Here is a 12,371-nt window from a genome sequence, read left to right as displayed (position 1 = left end):
TGTAGTTAGCTACTATTTGTTAACATTTTGTAGTGTAGTTAGCTAATTTCTGGAAGCATTTTGTAGTGTAGGTAGCTCATTTTTGGAAGCATTTTGTAGTGTAGTTAACTAACTTTTAGTAGCATTTTGTAGTGTAGTTAGCTACTATTTGTTAATATTTTTGAGTTTAATTTTTGGTTGCATTTTATAGTGTAGTTAGCACATTTTTTGAAGCATTTTGTATTGTGGTTAGCTACTTTTTGTTAGCATTTTGTAGTGCTGGTAGCTAATTTTAGGTAAGCATATGAAGGTAGCTTCACTTCTTTAAATTTTGTGTAGCTTGAAGGATAGCAGATTACAATTTAAAAGTAATTTCCCCAACAGTGGAGGAGAACAAACTAAAAATGAGAATGACCGGTAAAAGGCAAAAGATGGTTAGGATTTTGTGAGGTGATTCAACATTTTTAGGGGTTTTGATGTTTTGTAGCTCCTCTCTTCACACATTGGAGCTTCTGAATTAGACCCTTGATAGTTGCCAAGAGTTGATCATTTGGTAAGAACAGCACGCTTCGCTTGCCGAGCAGTTGGCTGGATTCTTATCTGGTTCTTGCTGGCCTTCATTTGAGGGCTGGGTTACTTAAAATACTCTCTTAGCCAACGTAAAGTGCCTTTGAGAGCGGGGAAAACCATGGCACACATACTGTGATGCTTTGTTCATTTGCAGAGCGAGTTGTAAAGCTATGTAATTTAGACTACTCAGCCTTGGTAATGCTTTGTTAGTCTGTTGCAAAACTTTTTTTTTTTATCACAGTGCTCCTTATTTCTACGTGAAAACCCACTTGTGAAATACCCATTTAAGTGCGAGGAATGCGCAAGTGAGTATTAATGAAGTGAGGCTAATGTTTGCGTCTGGCGCTGAGCTATTGTTTTTAGAAGACTGCAGTGTTTTGTGAACACGTGTGGTGCTTGGCGATGTGCATGCGTTTATGTATTTGTCTTGCTTCTAGGTGGTGTTCAGTTGTGTTCATCTCACAAGTAGAGTGTGCACACATACACATGCACGCACTGCACCCGACAGCTCTCACTGCCTCCAGGGATTACCTTGCCTTGTAATTACCACCGAATTATCAAGCCAACGCTGGCTCGCTCTGCACACAAATCGTATTTCTTGCAGTCACATTGCAGCGCATGCCTTCCCACTCTTTAAACTGCCTTCTCCTTCAGAGGTGATTGATCTATTGTCTCCCTCTAACCACTGTTCTTGTTTGCTTGTTTGTTCTCTTTGCGTAACTTTTAAAATATCCAATTAGTACCTAATTAATGCGACTAAAAACCTGGCCCTCTCCATAATGCATTGTTCCTTGCCAAAACATGTTTAAAACAGATTGCTCTTGGGCCTGATGCCATAATTAACCATAAAAGATTACTTTCCACATAAATAACTATTAAGTTGTAGCTGTGAGCTCTAAAAAGGTAGGCAGCCATTTTTGCATGTCTGTGCTATTATTTCCTCTGGGAGGGAAGTATGGGTCATTCTGTTCAGTCCTATTTAAAGTGCACCTTCAATGAAATGATAATGATCTTTCATTTTTAAATATGGTATCACTTACTGGATGGGATTTTTAAATCTTGCAAGATTGAAACTCATTTACCGTAAATCAGCCTCGCACACAAGCCTTCATTAATATCTCTGGAAGAATGGAGGAAGTACATTAACAACAAACAAACGGTAAAGCCCTTATGTGTTCGAAAGTAGGGCTGAAGAAATCCATGGAAAATGAATACCATCTAATTGCACCGCTCTGTTTTTCTGCATGCAGCCTCAGTAACTAGGAGCAACGGGAAAGATAGGGCACGGAGGTGGTGAGCGGCCAGCCTCTTCGGCGAGACATGTCTAAATGCCTCTGTTGCAGCCTCAGATGCTGTCACATTAAAGCTGAAATGTTTCAAAGAGCTCAGAGAAACCTGTTCCAACCTGCACATGCTTTCTACCTCACAAGTACAAGGTTGGAGACATGAGGTTGTTTTTTGAGAGGCCCCCAGGGGCCTGAATTCTGTGTGATGTTTCAGGCACCGTCTGTCTAAGGCAGGGATAACCTCTTCTTTCTACTCCCCCTACAAAGTGACAATCAGGCAGAGTCTCTCAGGACCGAATGTAAACCATTGTCCTTTTATAATATCACATTACCTTCCTCTTTTCATTTTTGATTTTTAAGTCTCCATTATACATTCACTCACACAAAGGTAACATTTGACTTGATACCTCAGATAATCTGCAAACATGATTGTTAGTGAAGCTTTTTGAAGACCTTTATGATGTGTTTTTGGTCCTCAGGCTGGTGGATCACAGGTGATCTTCACGAACCCCCTGGAGATCGTGAAAATCCGGCTGCAGGTGGCAGGAGAGATCACCACAGGGCCACGCGTCAGTGCTCTCTCTGTCATCCGTGACCTGGGCTTTTTCGGCCTATACAAGGTAAGTCTCACTTACTCAAAACAGACTCTTGCTGAATCCCAGTTTACATACATTTATTATGCATTAAAAGTGTATACTTTGTTTCTGATTGGAAATAACATACTATCAATCTATTCTATATCTAATCTGATTACAAAGTTATTAGTTACCGAATCGAAGTGTAACACATTGCATTTAAACATTTTCTAATAAGATCACAATTGCTGACTGAAAAAAGTGAATAAGTTAATTTCTTTTAGGAACATTACTTTGGTTACACTTATAAACACTAATTATTTTAAATTAAAAATCATATTTATGTAGAATACTTTAAAAACATTAATTATTTTAATATTAGTGCTGTCAGTCATTTAAATTTTTTTAATCACATAATATTTGTAGTTAATCACGATTAATCTGCTGAATGTGCTGAATTTGACACTATAATATATACTTCTTTTCCTGTCAGAATGCATTTATTTCCAGCTTAGGAAAGAAAACAAAACAATATAATGCTTTAACATTTTCCAAACAAAGACCACAAAATAAAGATAGAAATGCACAAAAATAGCAACAATTCAAGTAACATTAAACGTTTTCAATGTCTAATTTGGAGGTTGACTTATTGAAAGAACTAGTCCCCCCCCCCCCCCCCAACGGAAGAGTCAAGTGCCGCTTTGAACTCCACATGAAAAGCACTTGCTGACAAAAACGTCTCATTCTGCATTGTGGTGATAGTTAGACATGACATGCTTCTGTGGTAAATAAAATGTGCCATACATAGACTGAAAAATACTTAATTTCTATAATGAGGTCCTTTCTCCATAATTTTATCACTGACACTGAATCACTGCTGTGTTTGTTTGTGGTGTGTGCTTAAGTTTAATGACCCCAGGCGGACACATTACAAAGGTTCCTCCCTTCCAACCAGTGTTTATGCTGATTTTTTATCTATTAACAATTAAGCGATTAAGAACAATTAACGCGTTAAACTTTTCAAATTAATCACATGCGTTAAAGCATTAATTCCGACAGCTCTAGTTAATATGTACATCTGTTTGCATTTCTGTGATAGCTGAAGGGACACGTGAGGAAGCTATCACAAACATGCAAGAGGTTGTAGGCAATATTGGCCTAAAAAGCATGCACAGATGAAAATTAAAAAAATCCACCAGAAATAGTATGTCATATGCGCACCTTTGGTATACTGTTTTCAGTGTATTATCATTGCGGATGCACTTATCCTAATCTAATATGCAATTTAGAATAAAAAGTATGCATATTGGGATTCAGCCTCATTATTCAATCTACAGTTTTACATCCTAGGACATTGTCGCTAACCACCAAGCATCCAAAATCTGTTTAGAAGGTGTCATTTAAATTTTATAAAAGTTTGGATATGTTATGTCTCATCAAATAGTCATCCAAAATAGAGTCTGACTTCCATGGTAGCACACTAAAAGCCCGGGCTACCATCTTCAGCTCTCTAGCACCTCCCACCTGTGACTTCACTCCCTCTCTTAGCCCAGAGTGTTTCAGTCATATTCCATACTCTTCAACTGTACCAGCAAGACTCATACACACTCACCCACACTCCATCAGGCCTCAATCCACCCCCTGCAGACTTCTGTAGCAATCTGACCAGGTAGCACAGCCTCTCAGAACTGTGAATGTGCCACAGCTCCCTGAGTGCTGCTTTTGTGTCCCTTGTTTCCCCATGAGGCTCAGCAGCACTGCAGGAGAACATCTCACATTAGACTGCTGCTGCTCAATGCATCTGAGAGGGATGCAGAGCTGCATTCCTGAGGCTTGGAGCGTAGGATGTTGTGGAGAGTGAGTGTTTTGGTGTAAACAACATTGTGGGGATTGCCATAATGGCATTTGGTCGTATCTCATCCAGCGGCTGTGTTCTCTGACTTTTTATGTTCAGCTGGAGAGAAACCGATAAGATCTTCCCATATTTACCTCTGTGTAGGTGTTTTGTTTGGTGCTAATTACATGTAGACACTGAGGATTGTTCTGTGCTGTAATAAAAACTTTCTAAAAAATAATGTTGGGCCTTTTTAGCTCTTTTATTAACAGGGATAGTAGGGAGATTGAAGCCAAACCTCCAGAATAATGCACAATAAGCTTTTGTAGTTTCTGAACAAAAAATCTTCAGGAACTGTTTTATGTACAATTTATTTTCCCCCATGTATCTCATGATACACTACATTGGCCAAAAGTATGTGGACACCCCAACACCACATTGATCCTCTCTTTGATGCTATAACAGCTTCCACTCTTTTGGGAAGGCTTTCCAATCGATGTTTGAACATGGCTGCAGGAATTTGCTCCCATTCAGCTCATCAGTAAGGTCATGCACTGATGTTGGGCGATGTTGGGCCTGACTCACAGTCTGTGTTCCAATTCATCTCAAAGGTGTTCAGTATAGTGTATATTAAGACACAAGCTGGATTTGAACTAACATCGTCCACACTCAATATGTCAGAGCATGTGTGCTAACCATGCCATGGCTCTGACACTAAGGTTCACTTTCTGTTTTGTTCTTCATCAAGCCCTGCCCTTTATTGTCTCAAATTGTTTAAGTGTTAATACCTCAAGTACAGTTTCAATGTCACTAGATTACAGTAGAATGTACTTGATTTATCAGTAATTCAGATGGCTGGTCACAGGAAAAAATGTGCGTTCCTGTCGTCTGGCTGAGGCAGGTAAGTCTCCAGGGCTCACCTGTCAGCCTGTCGTGGGAAAGGAGCCCTTATTTCAGAGTCATGGTCGGGGTGGGGGGTTGGTATAGTACACAACAGCCTGTGTGTGTGTAAGAATGTCGAATCCGGTGCCTCCCCTTCATCTGTGTCTCTCCTGAGCCACACGGACAATGTGCTTTGAGTGCAGGAGACACGCTGCAGCCTGCTTCTCTCAGACGGCTTGGCTCCTCAGGGTCCGGCCCAGGCACAGAGCTGTCTTTGTCAGCCTAATTACCCCGCCTCTCCCCTTCTGCCGCTGCAGGGCCTCCACCACCACTACCACCACTCCCTGCCCATGCTCCAAAATGAAGAGCTATAGCACACACACTCATGCATGCTTGATATCATCATCACACTAGGGCTTGCAGGACTCTACTAGTTGACTAGTCATCCAGAAAAGGAGTCAACAAGTTGACTAGTCGGAGGGTCAGTGTTTACCTAATGAAAATGACTGTAGTCTTTGCTGTTTCTGCCAAGTGCAAAGATTAGTTGACAGAGATGTGAGAGTGGACAGTATGTCAGTACAGCTGAGATGATGGGGGTGAAAACAAAACCGCACATTACTCCATTTCCAGATTCATGTTGATTGCTTTGTCATACACAGTGTAAAATAAAACTCACTGTTTTTATAGGTTGCTTTGTTCCTAGTGAGCTGCCTCACTGCCTGTTGCCCCCAATAAATGTACATGGCACACTTTGGGTAAAATAGTCATTTTCTATTATTTTTAATTATTTGTATTGATATTGAATGGATTATAAGGATATTTTATAATCAATCTTTTTTGGGGATTTATTTTTCCACCTAGCTCATCACAGTTCATTCTTGGATAGTCTACCCGGCAAAGGATATGTTCCAAATTTGGCCAAAATTAGATGTCTTATGAGGCAGCATTATTAAGCTACCTAGCTCACTACAATTGTACAGAGTGGTTATCTGAGTTACCGTAGCCTTTCTGTCACCCTAAACCAGCCTGGTCATTCTCCGTTGACCTCCCTCATCAACAAGTTGTTTCTGTCCGCAGAACTGCCATTCACTGGATTTATTTTTTGTTTTGTTTTAGGCACCATTCTGAGTAAGCTCTAGAGACTGTTGTGTGTGAAAATTCCAGAAGATCAGCATTTACAGAAATACTCAAACCAGCCCGTCTGGTACAAACAATCATGCCATGGTCCAAATCACTGAGATCACATTTTTCCCCCATTCTGATGGTTGATGTGAATATTAACTGAAGCTCCTGACCCATATCTGTGTGATTTTATGCACTGCACACAAGATTGGCTGATTAGATAATTGCATGAATAAGTAGGTGTATATGTGTTCCTTATAAAGTGCTAAGTGAGTGTGTGTGTGTGTGTGTGTGTGTGTGTGTGTGTATGTATGTATATATATATATATATATATATATATATATATATATATATATATATATATATATATATATATATGGCCATAATGGACGCAGTTTGTAGATTGACTAATCGACTAGTCGGTTCAACCCTTATGTCAGAGTGCATTGCAGCAAAAGTTTGAAGTTTTCTCAACTCCTGGTCACATTACGGGGTGTAATTTTCGCAAACCCTTGTGTTCTCTCTTTTCCTTGCATTTTCCCCATTCTCTTCCTGTCATTGCAATGCACAGGTCCCATTGATATTAATGGATTTGCAGCGCAAACTCTAGTGTGCAGGCAAGCAACCATAATACACATGCACTTGCACCTGTGAACCTGCCATGTTGTGTATTTATCTTGCACAAAGAGAGCCAGTGCATCCAGATGTTCCATCTTTACTTCTGCCTGCACCGGCAGTCCGTGAGCTGCATTAACAGCCCCCACTTCCAGCACACTTGGGTTTGCCAAAGCAGATGAGCCAAGCCTGTCCTTTTTGAAGCAGGGCAGATTTTTATATGCTTTTGCAGCAGGCAGTCTGCCCTGGCCTATAGCAGAGAGAGAAAGGTACACAAAGATCTCTTCAGGAAAAAGATACCTTGGCTATCTGTGCTACCTGTGTATACGCTGGAGATTAACCTTGCGAGTTTAATGAAGCCTGTCTAAAGCGCACTTCAGCAGGGCTTTAAAGCGTTCTGCTGAGAGGAAAATCTCCCTGTTTCTCCCCTGCTGGCGGCTCGCCAGCGCGCTGGAGATGAGGAAACTGAATCTCGTTGAAGGTACAGCTTTGTTTACGGTGACAGACGCTGCAATAGTCTGTGGCGCATCTTGCGCTGCTTCTCTTCCATTTTCCATCCAAGAAAAAGACATGGTCAAAAACTCTACAAATTTTCAGAATTTATTTGAAGTGACAAGCCAAAAAATGCACAAAACAGACTTTGAAACAGACAGACACATACTCTCACTCTCTCTCTCTCTCACACACACACACACACACACACACACACTAATTCCAAAGGGCTGACATTAACACACCATAAACCAAACTCCCAGAATACCTCACAAAACAACAATGTTTCTGTGGTTTGTGAACTAAAACACTCTGAAATTTGTTTTATACAGGGATACTTTATAAAATAAAGTGGGGCTTAAAAGACTGAGTCCACATTGAGAATCTGGAATTCAAAATCTAATTGAAACCTTAAAATAAACAGGAAGTTTTAGGATTTTCAAATCATGCTGGAGTAACATGGATCATCAGGTTTTTCACATCTGATAAATGTTTTGACTTTTGAACCCCACTGTACCTCTCAATATATTTATATATTGGATAAATCCTCTGGTTAAACATGTCCATCTTCCTCCCTCAGGGTGCAAAAGCCTGTTTCCTGAGAGACATCCCTTTCTCAGCCATCTATTTCCCCTGCTACGCTCACACCAAGGCAGCTCTGACTGACGAGGAGGGGCGAGTGGGACCTGGCAGGCTTTTGCTGGCAGGGGCGCTGGCGGGTAAGCCACCACGCACTCTCCGGTAGCCGCCTGCCACCGCTGGCTCCATTGTGGTTGGCCCTAATTAGAGTGCTCAGTGATTTAGGCTGTGTTTTGAAGTGCGGCGCGCCTGCCAAGGGTCGGATATTTTCCACTGTTAATACTGTATATAGGGGCTGGAAGTTTGTGCTTTGAGCTTTGAGCTTTGAGTGTTAAAAGGGGAAAAAAATCACAACGTCCCAAAGTAGCCATACTGCAGCAGAAGCAATAAACAGATCTTACAATACTGACATGATCAGGCCAAAACATCCAAGATCTGACTTTCAATATTTTTACAAGTCTCTCTTTCCTCATCACATATAAAATATGATCCAGATCTGATGTTGTTTTTTAATATTTTACTCTTGTGGTTCATCTTAAAGAAAACATCGTTTAAAAGGCAATGTCTGTAGCCAAGCCAGTATGGTTTGGAATGTAAGTCAAAGAGAATTAATATTTATTTCTAATCCTTTTTGCCTGATGGCTACATTGGATTTACTGCTTCTAGACTCGAACTTTAGTGTGATACAAGATGGAAAAGCCATACATGGTCAAACAGAGCTTAGCATTCCAAAATGTAATATATGTCATCCCTGTCAGATGGTTTAAAGCAAGTTTTTTATGGTTAGGTATGTTCTTATGGCATGTATCATATAAATTGCCATTTATCAGCAATTCAAGCTTTAAGCCAATTAGTGATTTACATTCGGGCCGGGAAATTTAATTACACGCTCCATTTGTGTACCATTATTGGTGAGGCAGACTTCTGGGGCATCAACCAACATACAGTTGGCATTTCCCCTACTTCTGCCTGATTCTATAGAATGGGTGTAAAGATGAATTTAGACTTGCATTAGTTAAAGGAAGAGACCATTAAAAAAAAAAAAATTCAAAAATACTGTTTTTATTTACTCACCCTTGTGTTGTTCCAAAACTGTTTGACTTTCTTTCTTCTGTGGAACATAAAAAGAGATGTTTAGCAGAATAGTCCAGGTTGCCCTTTTTCCATACAATGAAAGCAAACAGTGACCAAAGGGCTGTCAAGCTAATCCCCCCCCACACCAAAAAAATGTAGACCACATGACCCATGCACAATATTCCAAGTCATCTAAAGCCAAATGATAGCTTTCTGTGAGAAACAGACTGAAATTAAAATGTTTATCTACTATAAATCTTGCTCTCCGCCGCAGCTCTCACAACATAGTATCATGACAACTCATAATAATGCATACGAGATGGCAAAATCATGAGATATGATTCAATTTACAGTAGTTCCATGAAATGGAACAACTTTTATTCCTATAGAGACCAACCAATCAACAAACAGAATTTCATATTGATACAAACAGGCATTAAATTTAAGCTATCCTCCAATTCATCACTTAATTTTAAGAAAGGAAACATCAGTGAACAAATTTGGTTACTCATTCCATTAGTGTTGTCAAAAGTACAAGTATGTTGGTACCAAGTCGCTACTAAAATTTACCACATTACCAGTTTTTCTTCAGTTCCAGTAGAATCGAGCGCCTACTCAATCCGTCTGACTGACACACGACTGCTTTCAAATGCTCACACGCTCATTTGAAAAAAATCTTGATATGTACTTGTGTGATTATTAAACCATAAAAGTCTTTAGTCAGTCTTAGTCAGCATGAGCTGCATGCTTTAAATGAATGTGTGAAGCAGACCGCTCATACACTAGAAACTACACAGACATTGAGAATCATTCATGCTGTATGAGACAAAAGCAGAGCACTTATCCACTGTGAAGTGCGCAGCACATGTAGACCATATATTTATATAATTAAATCACAGCATTTGCACTTTAAAATCACATTGGGCCATGTAGCAATCTGTCAGAAGAAGTGAAGTCTCCATCAAAACCACACGTCAAAATAAAAGCACGATTTAAAATAAAAGCTAGACACCTGACATTGAAGAAATTAATATATTAAAACTGTATAGTAAAATGTAATATTTACTGTAGTAATATTAATAATAATAATAAGTAATGATTAATAAATAATAATAATTATAAAAATTAAGCAATATGTCACAAGCAAGAGTGCTGTTTTACTAATTAAAAGTTTGTTAAATGCAAGGATATGTTGAAAAGTAATTGTTCTATTTTTAACTTGTTTAAAGTTTTTAAAAGTTTTAAGAATTACTTTGATTAGACACAATTTTGATAATTAAATTAAACTTTAAAACATGGAATTCTGGAAAAAAAATCATTAAAAAAAGAAACAAAGGATTTGGGAAAAAATAAAACAGATTTCAGTAGGGCCCTACTTACAAAAACTTAAGCAATGTATTCGTAATTGAGAAACCCTTAGAAGGAAACATGCATTTCTTTTAATAATATTTCTATAATAATATTCTTTTAATATTTACATTGAAATTTAACTTTAAATAGGCTAAAGGAGTGTGTTCAATAGCACATTACAATATTAGCATATTTTTGCTGTGGTATCGAAAACTTTGAAATTTCACTGGCATCGGTACGACTAATCAAATTTTTGTATTGTGGCAACACTACATTTCATGTTTATTAATGTAATACAAATGACTCCTGTATCTCAGTAACCTGTAATATCCTTCCCTTGTCTCGTTCCAAACCCTGATGTTTTCTTTCTTCCATGAAAGTTATTTTCCTGTTAATATCATAGTTTTAGGGTTTGGGCAAGGAGTTAGACTTTATGGTTAGTTTTTGGTTTGTTGTTTTTTTTTCTCTATAGGAGTGAAAGTCGTACATTTTTGTACATGCCAGGTCGTGCTATTATTACGACTTGTCATGAGACCTGGTTGCTCAAAACTCATTCACGCTTATGTTCAATTCAAAACAATTACACACGAGAACCAGTAGCATTTGACGTCAAATATGCAAGTTTGAATAAGATCTGAGAGCTACGACAGGGGGTTTTAGACAGCTTTTCAATGAGTATGTTTACATGTACTCATTGTGCATGTAAACACAAATATATACGTTTACATATGCATTGCTTGTATTTCGAACAAAACTTTTGCGCATGTGAAGAGTGTCAGTCGTCGCATTCTGAAGAAGCACGAGCATGGCAACAAAGTTGGTAATTGACGTTTTTGCTTTGTGTACATATAAAAAGAAAGCTTTTCTGGCATATTTTTGGATGTTACTCACTTTACTCTGCAAATGAAAAGAATTAGAAGCAGTGCCCCAACATCCTGTCTGGTTCAATCATATTAGCCTATTCCTCCAATAAGTTGGCATCTATGGAGTAGTCCTCATCCACAATTTTCCTGAGCAACCACTGGGTGGCGCCATGATGATTCTAATTGCCAGTTTTCTGTATCTGGTCTCGAGACGCAATGTAAAACTAACCGAAACGAGCAATTCAGACAGAGAACAACAACCATTTAAGTGTTATTTGGAGTAAAAATTTATTTCACACTCAACGTGCAGTTGTTGGCTGTCATAACATCTAGAAGTAGTTAATGATTTCAGCGTAACTGTCCTCGGACCATGGCTTAAAGTCATCTACTCAGGTGAGGCACTGTCAAAAAAAAACAAAAAAAAACTCTGAAGTATCTGCGCTAGAGCTACATGTTTTTTGACAACTTCTACAAATGTAATTCTTTACCTACTAAGAATAAACGGCGAAGTGGGTGAAAACACCGGAGACTGGAAATTGAAAACAGGTGAAACATGGAAAACTTTCACGTTCAGGAAAAAGGTGGATAGAGTTTACATATGTGGAATGGAAACAAAATTTTAGAATGACACAACATTCTTTTTTTTTTTTTTTTTTAATTAACATTTTTTATTAAATCACACAATAACAATGAAATGTAAACATATATCACAACATTCTTTTTTTGCTTTATAGGATGTCATAAAAGAAAATATTTGCCCTGTAGAAAATACAGTGCGAGCTCCAATGAAAATCTGTGTTGCCATTGCGCTGTATAAATTAGGTTCCTGTGGCGAGTATCATGTAATATGATTGAGAAAGTAGTCGGATTCAAAGCTTTACATGGCTAATATTATTCTATTTAACCGATTATTTTAGGTCTAAACCACACCTTTCAGTTAGGTGGAAATTTCATTCGAATCGAGCTCAGTTGGATCCACTGAGGTGTTTACATAAAGGTTGTTGAGTCCAATCGAGCTATCAGTCGGATTATTAACAGATTATTTGGTTGCATGTAAACATTAGCCACTGTCATACTGTTTTGTAATGACATGATAAGTAAATGATGACAGAATTTGTATTTTTGTTTGAACAAATCCTTTAAGAGAAG

At 38.5% G+C, this 12,371-nt stretch overlaps 1 protein-coding gene across 1 annotated transcript in view; it reads left to right on the top strand.

Annotated features, from left to right (window-relative positions):
- LOC127425278 (electrogenic aspartate/glutamate antiporter SLC25A13, mitochondrial-like) overlaps window positions 1-12,371 on the top strand; it is a 54,520-nt gene that overhangs the window by 35,958 nt on the left and 6,191 nt on the right. The window contains exons 14-15 of the mRNA XM_051671041.1: window positions 2,315-2,455; window positions 7,937-8,075. Coding sequence (XP_051527001.1) covers window positions 2,315-2,455; window positions 7,937-8,075 — 280 coding nt within the window. The remainder of the gene's footprint in view (window positions 1-2,314; window positions 2,456-7,936; window positions 8,076-12,371) is intronic.

The sequence above is a fragment of the Myxocyprinus asiaticus genome, chromosome 34, assembly GCF_019703515.2.
Source record: "Myxocyprinus asiaticus isolate MX2 ecotype Aquarium Trade chromosome 34, UBuf_Myxa_2, whole genome shotgun sequence".
Taxonomy (NCBI): Eukaryota; Metazoa; Chordata; class Actinopteri; order Cypriniformes; family Catostomidae; genus Myxocyprinus; species Myxocyprinus asiaticus.
Note: the sequence above shows the minus strand (reverse complement) of the source record. Positions and strands in the feature narration are given on the sequence as shown.